This window comes from Manacus vitellinus, unplaced genomic scaffold, assembly GCF_001715985.3.
Source record: "Manacus vitellinus isolate BGI_N305 unplaced genomic scaffold, ASM171598v3 scaffold_0_pilon, whole genome shotgun sequence".
Taxonomy (NCBI): domain Eukaryota; kingdom Metazoa; phylum Chordata; class Aves; order Passeriformes; family Pipridae; genus Manacus; species Manacus vitellinus.
In genome coordinates this window covers 17362271-17382787 of record NW_021938789.1, presented here as the reverse complement: position 1 = coordinate 17382787, position 20517 = coordinate 17362271, and the positions used below count along the sequence as shown (strand labels likewise).

General features: G+C 37.3%; 1 protein-coding gene across 3 annotated transcripts in view; it reads right to left on the bottom strand.

The window, feature by feature from the left end:
* Positions 1–12765: 12765 nt before the first annotated feature.
* FAM114A1 (family with sequence similarity 114 member A1) overlaps positions 12766–20517 on the bottom strand; it is a 34171-nt gene continuing 26419 nt past the window's right edge. For 2 of the 3 annotated variants that reach the window (XM_018068254.1, XM_018068259.1), the window contains exons 11-14: positions 19151–19290; positions 17791–17863; positions 15013–15066; positions 12766–13495 (exon numbers count right to left, since the gene is read on the bottom strand). In XM_018068254.1, the coding sequence (XP_017923743.1) occupies positions 13394–13495; positions 15013–15066; positions 17791–17863; positions 19151–19290 (369 nt within the window). In that variant the 3' untranslated portion in view covers positions 12766–13393. The remainder of the gene's footprint in view (positions 13496–15012; positions 15067–17790; positions 17864–19150; positions 19291–20517) is intronic. The other variant, XM_018068266.1, reaches the window with a different exon arrangement.

Genomic DNA, 20517 nt, shown 5'->3' with positions numbered 1-20517 from the left:
ATATTATGTCATGCTATCTTTTTATTGTGTTAAAAATAATTGATGTACTAAAGAGCAGTTTGACTTTTTTGCTTCATGTGGAACCATGAAGATGAAATTGTACGTTGAGAGCAGAGCTAAAGAATAAATTTTTCAACGGCGTTGCTGACAGAAGATGAAGTACCTCCATAATAAATTAAAAACTGAGCTAGATAATTTTTTGGTGTTTGAGTGAGTCTGGCTGGGTCATAGGATGGTGTACTACAATAATTAAAAATACTGACCACTTTTTAAGTGGTTGCCATCCATAGATCTTATGAGGACTTACAGAGATGAGAAGTTGTTATTATTACTGTTCTAAAACGAGAATATCAGGAGGCACAATGAGATAACATGACTTGGGAAGTCTGTGAACATAACTGAGAGCAGCTCTCAGTCTGCTATGTACCTGCCCACCTCAATTGTTTTTTTGTGAGAAGATTTACTCTCGGGTTAAAAATAAGACATTTCCTAGGTTGTAATAGGATGCGTCACTGGGGGGTGCTCACCTGTATTCAGTGCCTTCATTTACACAGTATTATGGCTGATCACTAGTATGCTTTGTCCACCCAGGATGTCACGTTCACCAAAACTCATCTTTTAGAAGCTGGGAAAGAAGTCATGGCCCATTCCCATGCAAATTTAATTTTTGTGTTGCTAGACATGGGAGTAAATGTTGGGATGACCTTTTGCTTTCATTATCTTAAGTGTTAAGTATTAAAGGGTAGAAAGAAGAGATGGAACAACTTTTCAGATATTTGATTGCTTTATGAGACAATATATGAGATCTGGGACACTTTGGGATTAATCAATCCCTTTCCTTAATCTCTGGGTGAGTGACTGAAACAAGATTAGGTGTTTTGAGAAACCCCAAAAGCCTTATTCAATGCTGCACTGTACAGAAGCAGCCTTGCTTTCCAGGTCATAACTCAGTCTTCCTGTCAGAAGGACAGCTGGCAGTGAGGTGAAAGCTGGATGTGATCTGTGGGAATAATGATGAGTACATGAAATTGTAGTGTTACATGACATTGTGTGAAAACATTATTAAAGGATGTGGCTGCAGAGGCAGGAACTTAGATCTAGATCTTGCCTTTCATGATGTTAGGTTTTGAATACATTTCTCAAAGGCATACTGTCTCAGAGCTAAACACTGTGAAAATAATCAAAAGTGCTTTCTGCTTTAGCTTTGTTTCACTTCCTCCAAAAAACCACTTCTCCCTTCCTTTGATAAGGTCAGATTCAGCTCATTATTACTTGTGTCTGTGAGTGGCTCAGTGGCTACCAATGCTGCAGCTACTGAAAAGCTTGCTAGCAAGAAGTGCTTTTGGTTACCAAGGCTGGGGAAGGAGATTGTCATCCACTTTTCTCATGAGTGCTGGCTTTGTCTCTATGAAGTCTCTACAACGCTGCTAAAGATTAGTTTGCTCAACAAGGAGGAGCTGGCTGTGCTACAAGTGCTGCACATGAACAGCTGAGCCCTGAGACTGAAAAATGCCAAAATGATTAAGTTCCAGAATTGACAAAGACAGTTTTAGACTACATCGACTTGATAAAACCTGTTTTTCTTCCAGAGAAGGAGGTGGGATGGAGATAAGAAGTATGTAACAGGAGCTTCTTGATCAAAAAGGATCATCTTTGTATCACACTGACTGCTGCTTCCCTGAAGCACATGCATTTCAGACCACTGATACAAGAGCCTCCTCAAATACGGAAGGGTTCTAGCCAGAGCTAGAAATCTGAGTGAGCTCCTGGGATAGTGCCAATCTCACCCTTCCCTGCTTCAAATCTGGCTTCTGTCTAGTTGGTAAGAGTTACCTCCATGCCTGCCCTGGATCAAATAGGCAAGACAGGGACAGGCAAACCACTTTTGAGCTACACTTTTCCTCATTTCCAGCCAGCTGAAGCTGCACTAAGAAAAAGCATTAACTACAGTACAGCATTTGATTCTCTGTCAGGAGGCTACCTACACAGCAGCTGTGGTAGTTGTAACAGCAGCATGAGAAGGAGGAAATGAAAAAGCAAGGATCACTCTGATCACCATCATTATTGCTACTGAGCTGGAGAACCTGCTGATGGCCTCAGCAGTGGCCCTTAACCCAACACATTGAAAGCTGAAAGGCTGAACGACATTATTTTTGGCCACAGGAATGGTCGGGGAGACTGATTTGCATATTATTTGTTCATTGCTGAAGTTTGCAACAGGGAAGTATTCCTCTTGTTAGTGGATTGAGAGAGATACCTATAATCAATTACACGTTGCAACTTTCTGCTGTGTTTTTCTTTTCATGCCAGAAAAAGACATGTTTCTTTCTATAAGTGTATTTTAAAGTCTTTAAGACAATACTGTTGATCATAAAGTATACTGATAAACATATGATCATACATGTGTAGCCATGTTTATAAATATACTTATACCCCATGTGTCTGTGTGTATCTATGTATCTGTGTGCATGCACAGAAATGCACACACATGCTTCATTATTTACTATCATGCTGACAGCTAATTCAGTTAATAAAAAATGCACAACTTGTGCTTTTGCCAAAGGAGAATCTCTTCAGCATAGGTTACTTAATCTCTGTGTATTTTCACAGTAACTATTATTTTTACATTTGAGTGCCGAAGGTAAGAATCCTCCTCTGTTTTTGCCATCTTTCATTAAACTACCATATTAGCAACTGTCCTGGAAAATATTAATAAGCCATTTCCCTTAAGTGTTTTAAGACAGTCCTCTCCTTACATATGTCATGGTTTAGAAATGGTATTTTCCAATTTAGTACTCCTGCTAAAACCACATTGCTGCTTGCTTCCCCTCCCACTCCCCCTCCAACTGGAAGCACAGAAGGCACAGATCATGGTTTGAGTTAATATTAATAACAAAAGGTATAAGACAAAGAAATGATTTACGCTGCTCTTCAATCCTTGAGTGATTGGGTAGAATAAAAGCCACATGTTTATAGCATGAAGAGAAATCATGAGGCCTCTCCTGCAGTACTGCTCTCCTCTGCCTATTTAAGGGGAAGCAGCACTGTATTCTCTGAATCAAAAGAAGCATTAATGGATTTCATGAATGACTAGGGACAGAACACTGTTCTATTTGGGGAAATTAGAGACTGATACAGACCTGACAGTTCCTGGAGGAAGTGCTGCCATTTTACGAGGAAAGAAAGAAGAAAAACTAAGTGTCTTAAAGCCAACTGTTGTGGACTTCCCCTTTTTTTCTTTTTTTTTTTTCTTTTTTTTTCTTGGAAGTGCCCAGTGTTATGCTCTGACCTGATGCTAGATCAAATTCACCCAAATCGGTCACTATTATCCCAAACATTTTGTTTACTGCAATCTCTTTGACAATCAATGCCCCGAGGGAAAGATAAAACAATCTTGGTGTCCTACATCCCATTAATTCTTTTAATAAAATGGGTATACATGTTAAAGGCTGCATAAAAGATAATGAAAGTTCCACATCAGCAATTGCCAATGTTTTTAGTACACTGCCTTTTGCCATCAATGCTTTCAACTCTCTTTGTAAAGAGCTTTGAGATTCTTGAACATGTAAGGTGCTTCACATCTGTGTATTTCTTTCTGAGTGACAGTGCTGCTGTATAGTTAGATAAGACAAGTCAGTCTCCCAGTCAACATAGAATTTAAGGCAGGATCTTATCTTCAGGTGAAATGGATTATAACACTGGACCACAATGTGGATGACAGGTAGGGACGATGCACAGGGGAAGCATGTGTATGGCTGAAGAGATGAAAACCTCTTTCAAAGAAATTGTAAAATAGAAGAATTTGATGGGTCCTTTTACTCTCTTACAATCTGAGAAGCATGTAGACATGAACCCTCCTATGGCTACAGTAAATAACTAAGAGTATGAGAGGTTGATTCCTATCCAGCTACATTCACAGTATCATCACTGCCGTTGTTTTCTAAGGAAACACTCTCCTAGCAAATTAGAAATGTGATTGTCCATATTCTAGTCTAATGCCAGAAAAGTTCAGTGCAGATGTACCTAGGGTATTACCTGGGCTTTGGCTCAGGCCCCTGCTACCTTCTTGAAGAGGTCTTTAAATGCCATCATTGATGAACTTAGTAGCACAAACAGAAAGTGCAGCTAAAAATATTCTTCCCCTGCTTTTCCTTATGTGACTGTGACTTTACAAAAATGTTTTCATATTTTAAAGAATCTCTCTCTCATCTGTCTTCAAGCAAGACACCCACAGAAACAACAGAAGATAGATATTATGCAGAGAAAACAGTGAAACTCATAAAATATTCTAGCAAAGACAAGTACCGAGTGTGCTCAGGAGTGAGAGAAAGATTACAGTTAAGCTGTTTTTCATGCAGGTGTTTGTAAAGAACAGTAGATGTGATTTTAAATTGCTAGGATCCTTCCAATTATCCTTTTGACACTGTTTCTGAAAAGCATTGCTTCAGTGCTCTGAAGTGATACTACTGGAGTTAAAGCTATCATTAAATATGGAGTGAAGCTACTGAAGGCAGAAGTTCCTACTAATATACTGACCTACTGGGTTTGCCAGTTGGCTCTTTTTGTTAGACATAATTTTTTTATACTTTCAGTAATTTCTGTAGATAACTATGATTCTATGATTAATGCCCTCATGCAGCTTTAAATTGTTTTCAGAAGTGTATGCACTCAATTACATTTGTTTTTTAATTACGATTGTTTTTTAAATATCATGAAAGGTAATTCCTCCTCTGTTTCTGCTTCAAGTCTTAATCTTACATTAAAATGAAAACTCCTCTCAGTACAAAAGAGCTCACAGAATCAGATTGCTGAGCACATTCCAGGGTACTTGGCACAGTTATTGGGTTCTGCATAAAATGCATGCCAGGATGTGTTTCTCTCCAAAACAGACACAAAGGGTTCCAAAGGGAAGCACTCCTGCTTGCTGGCAGAACTGGACTATAAGGAGCACTGTGTAGGCTGTTTAAACCCACTGTTCCATTAGCCAGCATCAATTTTTGATGCATGGTATCCTGCCTACACTTGTCATTTTCTAGCTCACTTCAGCAGCTGCTGCCTCCAGTATGATTTCACAGCCAAGGTACACTTCTTATCCCAGCTCTTATAATGTAAAAGAAAATGGAGACAGACGTTGTAACTGGGCCTGCAGCTACAGGAACTATCAGAATGGGTGACAAGTTAAATTTGCTTTTTCACTCAGTGTGCAAACAAGAAGTACAGAAATCCTGTGCTTCCACACTGCCTCCCTCTTCTCCTCCCTCAGCATTGTATAGTTCCTTAAAAAGTAAGCTGAACTTGATTGAGATCAGAGCATTTTCATATTTATTGTTTACTTTGAATACATAGTTATTGTTTACTTTGGCTGAACACCAGGTATCTAGTGGGCCTGCGCCCAGTCCCTCCAGAGGGAAGGGGAAGGGGGAAGGGGGAAAAAGAAGGAAAAAAAAACCCTACAGAACTGAAGCTGCTAAGAAAGGGTGTTTATGTTTACACAAAGAGGGAAGACACTATAAACACTATACACACAGAGAAGGACTAAAGATAAAGATACTTCCCCACAACTAATGCTCTTCTCCCCCGAAGGAACTGCCCGACTGCTCCGCTCAGCTACCTGGAAGAGAAGGGGCCACTTGCTTCCTTCCTGTCTATTTTATATCTGAGCTGACATAACATGGTATGGAATACCTTACTGGTAAAATACACATCAAATGACCTATGCTATTTCCGTTTCCTTCTCAGGGAGAGTAACAAACCCATTACACTCATCACATGTTACTCTGGGAGATGCAGGCCAAATTTCAAAAGTGTCATCGATGATTACTGAGAAGCATTTCATTTGGGAGCGTGGAAAAAGCTGACTTCATTATTTCCAAATTTGTCCCACTGTGTATCAGTACAGAATGGGAAATGCAGTTGGGCACAGAGGGGCACTTTAGCCAGGTGAATATGATAAATGCTCTCCAGGGCAGCTTTTGGCTCAGCTTCCCTGAAAGTGGGTAAGACCCAGTGCACCTCACTCAGGTTGCTGTATCATACTCTCATGGGGCAGGTACCTGAGCCACCATTCAGCTGTCCAGTATCAGTCTTAGGTCTTTCGATACAATCTGATGTGCATCGTCTATTTTGTCTGCCTCTTAGTTTCACTGTTGTTGTCTTTTGTAATAAAGAGGAGAATTCATTACTGTGAAAGCCAAAACTACAACATTTGAGATAAATTAGGAAAGACCTAACTAACCTCCTCTTTTTTCTGATACTGTTTTCTTTAGTTTCAGGTATTGCCATACGAAATACCATCACTATTGGATGAAAGAAGACGCACTGTACACCACAGAAGAAAGCATCTCCATTTCCAGTTTGAGGAGCTATGTTATCCATCTTTTCATAGGAATGCCAATTTAGCACTTTAGTTGAGAAGCTCCATTTTGACCATCACTGGAACTCTTTGGTACTAAGAAAATATGAATGATGGACAAATATGTTTTGCTGCAGAAACTACTTTAGTAGGAGATTATAGATTTCACATCTACTTTCAGTTCTTTCAGGATTCCTACTTAATTATATGATTGTGAGATAACCCTTGCAATAATTACTTTCTTCCATCAGAGAAGAAATTTATTTTATATATTCCAAAGGATAAGAAAGTCTGTTTAAAGTTAGGATTTATCCTCCACTTTCATGAAATGAGCACAATTTTCAACCTATTTAATGCTCTAGATGACTAAAATGTTTAAAAGATACAACTTCTTGCTTTTGAGAAAGGTGGCTAAAGTATCATAAAAGGAAAGAACTCTGCAGTAAACATGTTCATTTCCACATGAACATGTTTAATTCCTGCAGTAAACCAGGAAGATTATCATAAGTCATGCAGTGTCTTAGTGGATAAAGAAAAAAATGTGGAAAAATACTAATTTGGCTTCAAACCACAAAATCATTATTATTGGTTTTTTAATAACTCATTAAGACACTAAACAGGTTTGTACTTTTTGAGAAATTGTATTTCTATGTTTTGTACTAGCTTAGTTCATTAGCATTCAACTTTTCCTTACTTTCCATTTATTACTGCTCCTCTGAGTGTAATGGAGCAGTTTGAGATGAGCAGGGTCCCAAACTCCTTTGGCGCTAACATATGATTTGTGGGTACAGATTAGCCATCAATTTCTAGGCAGAGACAGAAATTGCAGAGCCAGGACTTCAGATTCCCTTGTGCTACATCCATCAGGATGAACAGATTGTAAACTGCCCATTGCAAACATCATAGGCAGCAATTTAGCGTCATGTTAATACTTCATAACCTCCATCCCTTACATTTACAGAGCTTTTCCCTCCTGAAGCTTTCTGAAATTGCATTCTCCAGTCTGGACCAAGCAGTTCAGACTGAATACGAATAGTTGTGAACATTAGCTTCTGTATGATTTCAGGGCATATGGAATTTTTTATATTTAGCTGCATAAGTCTGAAGGACTTGTTCCTATTGTTTGTTACCATCTTATAAAAAAAAAAAAAAAGAGAAAAATACTGACTTTCTTGATTTGGGGTATTTTTTTTTTGTTTATCTGTGGTAATAAAGCTTTCCAGAAATTGATTTTTTTAATACAGTCTATAAAATAAACCTCTCGCAATTTTTTGTTTTTTTTTTTTTTTTTTCCGATTCTTACTATAGAGAGCAACTTACAGATGAAGAGACATATTTATATCAAATTACTACAGAATTGCTAAGGTCATTTTGGTCTGTGCTTTAAGTGATTCAAGCTATCTATCACTTTTGCCCTTCAGTAATCCAGAGATATTGATGGGGACAACCCTGCTCCTTTTGACCCCAATTTAATTTCCCTTCTCCTATAATTTATTTCTATTATTCTTGCTGCCTATAATCACCCTCTTTTCCTTGGACAGCTAAACTGTGACTTCTATTACCCACAGTTATCCCATAGCTCTCCAAGTGTTTGGTTTTACTATCCTGGAAGGTTCCATCTTCCAAGTTACCTTTAAAAACACCATGAACAAGTAAACCCAAAACGCTCTTACAAGCTTTCAATGTCTGCTGAGTAGAACTTACCTTGTCTTGTAAGTATGATCCAAACTACAGGAAATAGTAGAAGAATGGGGATTGGTAAGGATGGTAAAAAAAATGTGTGAGAAAAAATGTGATCCTAAGGCAATTTGGGTTGAAAGGGACCTCAGGCAGGCTCTGGTCCAACCTCCTTCCACTGGAGAAGGAGGGGACTGAAAAACAACTGGTTTAGTGTCTTGCCATTTGCTCTTGAGATTGGCTTGACTTCTCCCATGTCCTCTAACTGAACATGTGAGGAGAGAAAGGATGTCCTGGTGCAGCCTCTCAAGCACAGGATGGTGGGCAGGAGGGCAGAGCCTCAGAAATCAGCACAGGAAAGGAGACATGAAGGTGGAGGAGAGTGGGGTGAACAAAACTGGTGGGGAAGGTGGAGCTGATGGAATACAGAATGTGCTAAAGAGACATGGGGCTGAACTGGCAAGGAATCTGGAGGGAAGGCAGGGACCACCTTAAATACCAGCCTTGGATAAGTGCTGATACAGCATCTGAGATAAGCAAGGGTAGGAAGGGCAGAACTGAATTTTCCCAAGTCTAGTAAATGGGCTGAGAGGCTTCTGAAGATGTTTAAAAATATTTGAATTAACCAGTGTTCTGGGTAGCTCCTAAAAAGGCTGTGAAGGGAGGCTGTGAAGAGGAGATCCAAGTGACTACTGTGAAGAGGAGATCCAACACTACTAAGGAGTTCTTAGCAAATGTGTGCTCAGGGACTTGTGCAATGCAGGCAATAGAGGGAAAATGAACAGTGCAGATCCAGAGTGACCAAACTAGCTGTCTTCTTTCCTTTAAACTTCTCCTCTTTTTATGATCTCATCTTTGACTTCCTTTAAGTGCATACAGATTTTCATTTTACTTCAGAAGTGCCGTTATTCCAGGTCCACTGTACTTAATCAGATGTCATCTCTTGTTTATTCTGAACAATGCTGAAAAATTCTTTTAGAGAGCCTTTTCTCTAATCTAACCTAGAAAATTGTTCCTATTTCCAGAGAGCACATTCTTTTGCTTTTTCTTTTGAAAATAATTTCCCTCTCCCATCTTTTTAACACAGCTCAATTTTTGACATTTTCATTTTCAAATTTCAATTCTAGAACTGCCCACCATCATCAATATGAATGCGCTGCAGTAGGACTCAGAGCATGGAAAATGTATAAGTTGCACAATAAAAGCAGCTTCAGCAACAAAGGTTGACCTAAGACAGAATAAAGCGCTTAAAGTCCAGAGGGCTTTCCAGTCAGACTGTAAGAATTTCAAAGTAGGTCAGACCGGCTGATGGTGTGACATTAAGCCTTGCTCTGAGATGGTTTTAAAAAGAACTCAGGAAAGTCTTTTTCCATTCTTTATATTCTTTTGAGACTAACAGAAAAGACAGGGCTGTCATTTGAAACAGAACTGGATTGTCTCAAAGATAATCCTATGAGCTGGGTGACTGCTTGTATGATAATCCATGAACCAGAGAAAACTGTGGCATTTCAGGCTCATTACAGTTGTCACTGGTGGGTGACACTGGACATCACTTGTGACACACATCATTAAAAAAGCATCTCAACTGGTAATGACTGTGATTTTTGTATGATATGGTTGAGGCACATTTTGGAGGAAGATATTAAGGGCTTCAGTGGAGGATTTAAGCAGCATGAAAAGAAGCGGAAGAGACAGTTCTTTTGTTCAGCTGTCTCAAGCAATGGAGGCTGGAGTGTAGGAGGAACTCATGGGGAAGAGATGTTTACACATGAATAGACTATACTCTAAAATGCAGCAAACAACTTACAGCCTGTTTTGGTTTGTTTGCTTAAAAGAAAAAGGAAAAGCACATACCCCTAATTTACAGTAAATGACTTCTTTAACAGTCTGCTTCCAGCTCTTCCTTCAGTGATGACCTGTAAGAGTGGATCATCTGCAAGGCTGTAGGTATGCAGACATTGTTTTAAGTTTCATCTTGATAAATTTCTAATTTGGTCAGTGCACAAGCCTGCCTTCTTTGTCTCTGCATCACAGGGTGGGTGTGCTCTAAAGGGAATGGAATGCTATAGAAAATAGATCTGCTGAAGAGAAGAGGTAATTTTCACAAGTACTTAAAACCTATTAATTTGCCAAGTGCTAAGGTACACTCAGTGTACTGACCTAGAAAAGGGTACTGGTGGAAGAAAGAACACTCTCCATTAAAAGTTTAAGGCAACATCTGTTTTTGTCAGACTCCCAGTAAAATCACACTCATAATTCCAAAAGGAAATCACAAAATCAGAAAGTAAATGACTTCACTGAGTACATCCTCCCATCATATTATTCTTCTAACTAATCCTTTTTTAATGTACCGTCTCAGTTCAGTATCTCAAATGATTTATTTGATTGGTGGGAAAATACAAATTGGTGTAAACAAAATATTCTGTCTGTATACACATAGTACTTTTCTACTGAAATATTATTTACCTTAAACTGATTTAAAGATAAAACATTCAGTTTTCCTAGGACAAGATGACTGCATCTATGATCAGATGTGAGTATCCTTATGCTCGTATTTTGTCCTATTTCCCTTCCTACATTGTATGGATGTAAATAAGTTACTTTTTATAGCTTCTTTTACTTTAGGGTAAGGTACTTCATACATGCATAATTTAAGCAAGACAGTGAAACCTCTAGTAAGGAATATCTCAGACAAGCAATCTTTGTCTTAAGAATGCTCCTCAGTGATTTCAAACATTATCCCCTGAAGCTTCTGATATTATATTGTTTAGCCTCTGCTTAAAGGCACCACTGTTAGTCAACGCACTTTTCTGACAGGTTTAACACTATATATTCTGCACTGCATTTCAGAGAAAAAAAGATCTGTATCAAAAAGTAACTAAATTAATTTGTGCCTGAAAACACTAATTTGGCAAAGGAACATGAAACTGTTCCATGACTCATTAGGCAGTAATACGATGTTCACAGATACCTGATGGAGAGCTCTACTCCAACATGGACAGAAAAGCTTTCTGATGAAAAATAATGAACAAATGAAAGTAAAGATAAATCCAGGATGTAATGACTGATATGTAAAAACACCAGACCCTTCTGGACAGTCTGTTTGAAAAATGAACAAGTTTTTAACGAGGTATTATATTCTGCTTGCCAGCACAGAAAAACAGAAAAGCAAACAGGCCTTCTTACAAGCTATGGAATGCTTTCAGCAGTCTCCAGATCTTTAAAACTGAAAATTGCTCACAATAAAGTACATGGAGCAAGTACATGGTCCTCAGGAATCCGCACCGAGAAGCCGTTCTGGGTCAAGGTGTGTGTACAAGGATGACTCCTGGTCAAGTAAGTACAAGTGTGTGTCTCTTCCAGCAACCAGGCAAAACTACTAGAGAAGAGTATGCCTATTTCCCTCAAAGTGTAGAAGACAGGGATTAAATGTTTTGCATCAACTATATGTCATTTTGTAATAATTTTGAAATTATGCTTTCAGAAATAAAGGAATGCCAGAAAGAAGTGTAGTGGATCTAACAGCTGGTGGGAGCTGTATCCTACCTTTGGGCTAGTGAGTCTGCTTTCTGGTTGCATTTTTCTGTGTCCCACTTTCTCCCATGTTGAGGTAATGTTAGCTGTTCAATATGGCATAAATACCAATGAATGTCAACCTTTGTTCGCCTTTTCAGCTGTCAAGGGGTTTTCTTATTCACATTGCTGTAAGGTTTTATTTACATTCTGTGCAAGTGGATTTGAAGACTGTACATCTTCTACTAACCCAGAAAGATATCTCACACCTGTTAAATTACAAGGTGGCAGAAAATAGGTTTTATGTAATAAATCTTATTTCAGGGATAGTGAAAATTTAATCTCTAAATAACAAAAGATGGAGAAGTCACAGTGAATGTGACAGCAGAACATGGACCACTCTAGTGTACAACACAAACAGACCTTTCTGCCCTCTCTTACTTGGACTCAAAAAAGATATCATGTGCAAAGCAGATACATGGTTTGTCTTTTCTATTAAACATAGAAACTTCCTCATGCTCTATTTAATTTTTTTTTTATGTATGAACTATGTTCTATGATTAAATATATTCAGATGTTAAGTGTAATTAAAAATTAGCATTTAAATACAATTAATGAGTGTATCAAGAAAAAAAAATACCAAATAGCTGAAAGAAATATAACAAACAATGAAAATCCAGGAGAACAGGCAATGTAAAATATTAGAAGGTTCCTCCTGTCTATGAGGTAAACTGGCCTAAACAAATTCTTAAATCCACAGCTCAGGATTTTAAGCTAAGGATACAGACAAATTAGTATGGTTGCTGATGTTGTTATGAAATGTCATTCCTGTTGCTCATTTATGTCCTGTCTTGCTACTGCCTTGGAAAAAGGTGATTTGCTGTGGCATATTGACCTCCCCACCCAGAGCAGTCCTCTCATAACTTCCTATTACAACTTCTTTTCTATTTCTGAACTGTTGGTATCATTTGAGAAAAAGGTTCACAAGGTTTAAAGGCCAAATTAAACCCCAAAGTAACACATGTAACCCTGGTAATGCATCTGAGAGAAGATTACTTACGGGGTGTTTCAATTGCCAAACAAATGAGAAATTTTCTATTCCTTGCATATTAAAAAGATTACTTTGGCCTGCTGTGTTGTTTAGCCATTGGAATGAAGAAATAGACATAAATGAATATAAAATTATCATTCAGCAAATATAAAGCTTTACCCGTACTCTTAACTGGCTCAGAAAACTTCTTTTCAGCATAATCCTTTATGCATATCCTCCATAATTTTCATTTAGTAAAGTTAATACCCATTGCTCTATAAGTCTTTGAATACAAAGTGTTATGTTAGTGGTACATATTAATATGATGTTATTATTTGCTACTGGAAATAATACTTAACAGGCACAAGACTATGATAATATGTTCATGTTTAAATACTGAAACCATCTTTTGAAATATACATTTTTAACTGATAGGATACAAACAATATAAATGGTCATTTGAGCTGAAATGTTTTAAAAAACTTTACATTCTAATTTGCTTCATCCCCTGTTTACAACTGAAAGTGTCAACATTTAGAATCCATATTTAAGTCAATGCTAATATCAGTAAACTTCTGTTTAAATTAATGCAAAGCATAAACTGTACTGGAAAAGAAATTACTCACTTTACTAACTACTTCTAAAGTCTGAAAGAGTTTGAAAACGTTGTTCCATACTGCATGTGCAAAACTGCATGTAGTGTCTTCGAAGGACTCCAGGTGGCCAGACACCTCTTGTACCAGATCTTCTCTCAGCAAACACTACAGACTTTGGGACTGGGGTTGCTGTCAAGCCCAATGGTGACAACTTTCGGGAAACTGTCACTTCTGGGCTTTCAAACAACTGGTCTGGATGTGGGAAATTTGCAGAACTGGAAGCAATAGCTGGAAAGCATCCTGAATGTAAGTAGTACTGTTGCAGCCCTAATGGGGAGAGAAAACGTGGTTCAGTACAGCTGTCATGTACTTCAGGAATTACACTGTATTTCTTTTCTTTTTTTTCTTAACATCTGCATCCTGCTACATTAGCATATGTATTCACACAAGATTTTAGAATCTGTAAATAAGAAAGACAATAAATTACAACAGTTTACAGCTAACAATGACAGCCTGAATCACTCCACAAAAACCTGATTTCCCCTCAGTTTGAACTCTTGGACAGTTTTGCTGGTAATGTGAGTAGAACAAAATGTCACAGTGTTCAGAAGTAGATTTGACTTTTTAAATACAGCTAGTCTTTTCATCAATTCAACTAATTTTGAATTGCTGTAGGTGGAAGAAGTGTCACTGAAATTAACAGATCGAATTATTATAATGGTTTTAACATGTAGTACTATTTTTGGAATTTCTAATACTGAACAGTGTAATAGCTTTTAATTCTCCATGATCCTGGGCTGTACTAATACATAGTTGTATACAAATATGGGATTTAAGAAGTACAAAACATTTTATTCCACGATTTCAGACGTTCTCAGATTTTGCAGTTCCTGGAGCACAGCTGCAACAGCAAATTTACCCTACAACAAAGGGAACCATGTAGTAGTCTTTACTACAGCTCTATTCAAATTTCTATAATTTTCCTTAAAGGTATTGTTAATTCAGTGCAAAATTGCCTATTGCAAAATAACCTTCTCCTAATTTTTAAGGGAATGCAGCTATTGGATACAGAATGACCATTTGTGGTCACTACTATATGTTCATTTATGTTTTGAGAGAAGTGTGATCTAATTAACAGAGTTAAAAACTCATGCTGCAGATAGTATACATTTTAGGACTTTATGAGGATATTACTTCCTCTTGACCTCTTCTCAGTAAAACTGAGGTACATTTTACTCACTGTGCTTTTCTGAAGACAAATCGATAGTGGTGTCTAATAAAAGAAATCACTCATGAACATTTTGGTGGTCTGACACATGGTTATCCATGTGCTGACCAAGCCTGCTGCTAGACTGTGAATCTTTGAAGAAATCTAAATGCCTGTGGATGGGAAGCACCATAGGACACCTACAATGCAAATTTGAAAGTAAAGAATAGTCTGAAACTATCTGTGCATCAGAAGTTCTTTGCAATATTTGAAGTAGGTAACAGAACAGTAAGGATAGATTTATCTCAGGCAACTTGTGAATAGGTTAGCAAAGGTTCTAAACAGCATATTGCGACTTGTCTGCTGTGCTCTGACCAATACAGCAGCAGAGTTTCAGAGCTGGCCAGCCACACTTCAGTCATACAGCTCTTAAGAATCCTCAGTAAATGCAACATGACCACTATAGTGTCTGTGGGAGAGGCTGAGCACGAAACTGGGAGGTTTATGAGCAGGCATTGAAGAGCCAGAATGATATTGTCATTACTTTTTAAATAGTTTTTTCTTCAGACATATATGTGTCTGTCTTATTTCAAATAATTTTACTAGAGCATTTTGTAACAGGAGATGTGAAGCTTACCTCTAATAGCACATTGTTGATGATGGGGTTAAGAACCTCTGCCTTCATACTGCTCTGTAAACCAGAAAATAGAATGAAATGCCAGGACAAGAAACACATTTAACAGAAATATACTCATATTTGAGAAGTGGTTTTATGAATTTTATAAAGGTCTTGCTTCACCTTGATTCTTATTCATACTGTTTATCTCAGTATTCCCGGTAAATGTTTCTACATTTCATACACACTTCAGTATACCCTACATATTTCTATCACAGAGTACAATGAACTAAGACAGCTCCAGGGTTTTAATTCTTCACTAATTCATGTACCATAGAGTTTCAAATTGCCTACTTTCCTATGTATGTGAGACAATAACATTACCTCTATCATCTCTGTATCAGCATCCTTCTCATCTCCCACAAAATTTTTAACCCCTTGCTCATTTTCAAGGACACAAGAAGGAAAAATAGAGGTCAGAAGGAAATGAAGTTCTCAGAAGTTACATGACTATCTGTTGTTAGGAGGAAATGAAAGGCCCAGATTAACTCCCCTGCAGAAGGAAAACCAAGTGACACTCAGACCCCAAACTGGAGGCAGTGTATGTTGTGCTGGACAGTGCAGGGTGGCTGGTGAAACATATCAGCATGCATGGCACTTTTGTCAACCACCAGATAGGAATAAAGATGGATACAAGGAGAAGTGACACTACTAGAGGCTAGAAAATCAAAATTCATTAGCTCCTTTGCTTTTTAAAATGTCAGAAGTTCTTCTCTTTTTTATTCTCACTGTTCTTTGCATTATGGTTTTTCAGAATGACAGTAACCTTCTGCAAGAGTTGCTTTCTTTCAACACTGAACACAATACTGATTAATTTAACTGAAGGATTTCCACTTACAACCTTATAGCTTTCATATTACACATTTATAGAAAACATGAAACACCTTAATTGTAGTTTGGAGAAAGATGGCAGACCAAAGGGAAGACGGTTAGAGAAAAGAAGGGCATTTTTACTGTCAGTTACTAGAAAATCCATTACGAACTGCACTGTTTAGTTGATTGTCAATAAACTGAAAAAGATAGAGAGCAGTATCAATTTAATATTATTGGTTGTATGAATCAAGTTTAAGTTTGAAAGAAATACTGAGTGGCAAGCAAAGCTTATGGTGTGATTCTTGGAATGTCCTGCACAGGGCCAGGAGGTGGACTCAATGATCCTGATGGGTTGCTTCCAACTCAACATATTCTGTGATTCTGTGATTCTTACTTCTGCCTTACTGCTCCCTCAGAAACACTGCCAGCATTATAGGCTATGTGTACAGCCAGTACTACAACTAATGTCTGAATTATACAGATATAACTATAGGGGTGGCATTTTGTTTGAAAAAGCCAGCATTTTCTGTTCTAAGCCATTTCTCAGTTTCCCACAAGCTAATGGATTTTGCAGGATACTGGAATGTGTTTGCGAACCCGGGTACTGTTGGCAGGTTAAGGAGGACGCTGAACCACTGGGGTATGCAGGAAGATGTAGATTCTCTACAGCCCTGTGTGACAGGTGCTCCTTGCTTTCCTACTGATCATGGTGAGCAAAAGGCCCCACATCTTCCTCCAAGAGCTTACAGAGATGGCACAGCACAGAAAGATCACCAGACTGCCCTACTATAGCTCTCTCCCATAGTATTTTGGCAGTAAGAAGTGTCTTTGAGCTCCATTTCTTATCTGTTCACACAAATCTCCATAGAAGCAATCTGGTCCTAAAAACCGAGTACAGAATTGATAAGAATAAAATGTAGAGCAATGCTTACAAAAGCTTTAGTTTCCATTCTAAGCTGAGCTAGTTTAATATTTCACGTGCAATTTATTTTTATATATTTCTGCATGTATTTATTGCAAGTGTTCCACAAAGATATGCTAAAATACAATACCAAAATGCAAAATAAGTATTTCTTGTCCTAGAGTAATGGGAAGGAATGTAAATTATTCAGAATAAAAGCAACTCAATAAATCATGTTCTTCACAAATAAGACTAAAAAAACTTGCTCAGAGATGTGCTGGAAGAGTTCACAGGAGAACTAGGGAAAATTTCCTTTGATGTACGTTCATGTTTTCAAGGAGCAATCAGGAGAACCAGAATTTATTCTTCTCTGATGTTTACAGGACAATTTCAGCAACAGCCCAATTTTCACCTCTGAATCCTGCTATAGTACTCAGATGTTAGTCATCTTTGAAACATCTTGAAAGGCAGGGTACTATTTCTAGCAAAGATGTTCACAGACAAAAGGATGTTCCTAAATGGAATATCTTGAGATAGAGTGATTTTTTTTTTTTTGAGATGGATGACCAAACAGATTTTGTATTCTCTTAAACCTTTTGAAAATATAGTGGTACTAAGCCAGGGGATTTAGGAAATGCTAAGAAGACAGCTCATGAAACCATCTTAAGGTACTGCAAGTATGATCTGTTAATGACTTTTACACAAATGCCTTTAAAAGCAATAAGCTGAGCTGGAGAAGAAAGTATCATCAAGCTGTGGGGCCCTTCCATGTGAGAAGACATAAAGTGTTGAGTGGTGATCAGCAATATGAAGAATGGTGTCTAGAAAGAAAGATTTTAGAAGCCAGGGGACACATATAAACTTTCTCTGCTGCAAAAATGCTCCATGTTCTTGATCTGAGGAAAGAAGCGGTCTCTTTGCTGATGCTGCATATAAAGCCACTGGACTCAGGCAAGAATTTCTGTTTCAGGAGGGGAACTATGTTAAAAAGAGCACAAATGCTACAGAAAATGCTATGATCTTACCCCAGCTGCTGTTACAGAATCAGAAAACTTCTTTGATAAAGATGAAACTTCATTGCACATGGCACTTGTTAAACTGGTTAAATAAAAACAGGAGAGACAAATATAAAAATACATCCTTGACCTGTTAATGGATAAAAACCCTATGACTGCCCCAGGCAAAACTTCATCTTAGAAGCCAAGATGTTCTTAAAGCAATTTTGCTTCTAGTAATTTTTAAAATATTTAAGGATCAACTTTGTTCATGATACAGTTTTTATATTCCTCCACTGAAAAATCCACTGCTGACTACAGCAGCAAAATGATGTTGTGTTGTTTCGCATACTAGTCTTTTTTGATAGTGCAATGTTTCAACTTTTTAAATTCTAGGCTTCTAGTTTAACTAATGTTTTCCTGATGATTGCAGCAACACAACTCCTAGGAATACTGTTGGAAATAAACTTGAATGACAACAATGAGAAGTTTCCTATGTAACCAATAAAACATCTACTCTGTGCTAAAAGGGGAAGTACACTTGTGGTTAAAATACGAGACAACAAAAAGATCTAGTTCTATTCTGAGATCATTCCTTGTTTTCCTAGGAATTCACAAGTGCATCCCATGGAGTCTCATCCTGCAAGGTGCACCATACCTCAGCTCTAATTCTGAAAAATACTTGAACAAGTTTTTTTTTCAGACTAAAGTGTTCCTATGGACTTTGCTATTCTTAATAGCATTCCTAAGGATAAGTACTTGGTTAAATCCTTTACTTTCCTAGGACTCAACTGTTTAAAATATCTTAATGTCAAAATCCACTGAAATCAGTAGAATTGATACCCATAGAGAGCCTGAGATTTGAATTTTGAGTCCCACTAGACAGACTGGGTGCTTGAATTCATGGAAGTTTCACTATGGTTAACTACAAAGTTGGTGACAAATGTGGTCTTATTGTTTACAATTACAGATTGATTTTTGTATATTTTTGGCAAATGAACACTAGATAATGAAACTCTATTGGCAGATAATAAGACTGCATTATGCACTCTAAAAGCAAATTCCATATACGCAGGCACAGTATCTTCTGCAGATGGAACAGGAAATGCAACAAAAATTAGCATGTACATTTGCCTCCTGGAGCAGAAACAACTTTTAACCTGTAAATAGGTCATGTTTTTGTAAACACACATATGTCAGCCATGTCAAAAAGTGACAGGTAGCCTATATAACATGATTGCATGAGAAAATATAGCACCAGGACCCCTAAAGCCAATGCTGTTTGTTGACCCATGAACTTACTGTGCCTTAAAGTGCCAAAATCTGAACAGAACTTCATGAGTTTTAAGCAAATGTCCAAGTGTTCATATACGAAGTACATAATACTCACTTTGTCAGTACTTTTGCTTGATCTTGAGCCGTCTTTTCTACTTCCTGACCATGTAGAATTAATTCTGCTACTTTATGAAGCTGTTCAATACAACGAGCAGTTATCTCAGCTAGACTTTCAATGGATAGCATGTAGATTTCCTTAAATTAAAAATGGGAATAATATAATCAATAATACCAACAATGATGAATGTACTTATAGACATACATGGACAAAATAATTTCAAGCATAGGAGCCCTTCCTTCCCCAGTTGGAAATATCACCACACACATAATGAAACAATATCAGCCATAATGTCATCTTCACAAAGAATACTGGAAAATGAAATATTCACAGATCATAAAATACAGACATTATACTTGTCCTGAAAAATTAGTAAGAACAAGTCTACCATTTATTTGGCTGGGAATTAGGTCAGGGTGTTAAACCTAGTCCTAACAAACAGAAAGATCCCTAAACTCTAGAATAAGTAATAACTATTTTCCTATGGAGCCAAAAGTAATGAGTTGTCTCTCAGCTGAATCTCCAGAGAAGAAATGAATAATATGCAAAATGAAAAATGGCTTTTATCAGCAATGATAAAAATCTCTACCTAGCACTATGGAGTTACAAATTCCACAAGCTGATGCCAGTTGGAAATATGTAATCACATAAAAATCTGTCATACATACAGTGTATATATTTTCTGTCTCCTTCTTAGACCTTTTTGTAAGGAAACATTACAAATAATTTCTTATTAGAATTAATTAAAATCTTGACAAAGATACCAACCATATTTATTATTGCCATAACCTGACAGAAAATATTCAATCACAATTAACCTTATCCGGACTATCTAAACGAACACAATACTTTCAGCCCTAAGAGCTGTCTTTCATAAAGAGAATAAACATTTGTGAGTTGCCTAAATAATATTTCTGTTTTGTCTGTTTGTGATTTAAACTGTTCAAGACTTTAAATAAAGTTTGAACATTTTCCCCATGTATTGTCACTGGGATAAAGAGATACTAAGGAATGTTGCGACACGACTTTCAATGTGCTATTGACATTACACCACAGAATCCCTCAGCTCACTCTGTGTTGTGTATACACAAGCATACACACAAAAACACAGATATAAAACAATAAAAACAATGGGATAGTCAGAGGACCTGCTACTTTGATATTTAGTTATGGAAACAGAATAACAGTAAGAATATTTATAAGTTAGTCCCCTATTGGGTCTATAATGAATAGCTGTATATTATTATTTCTAAATACTTCCATGAGTTTTAAAAATAAGGACATGTAAAACCAACACACAAAGATAAAGAAGTAATCTTATCAAACAAAGTAGAACCATCTGCTTAATGAAACTTCTCCTCCAA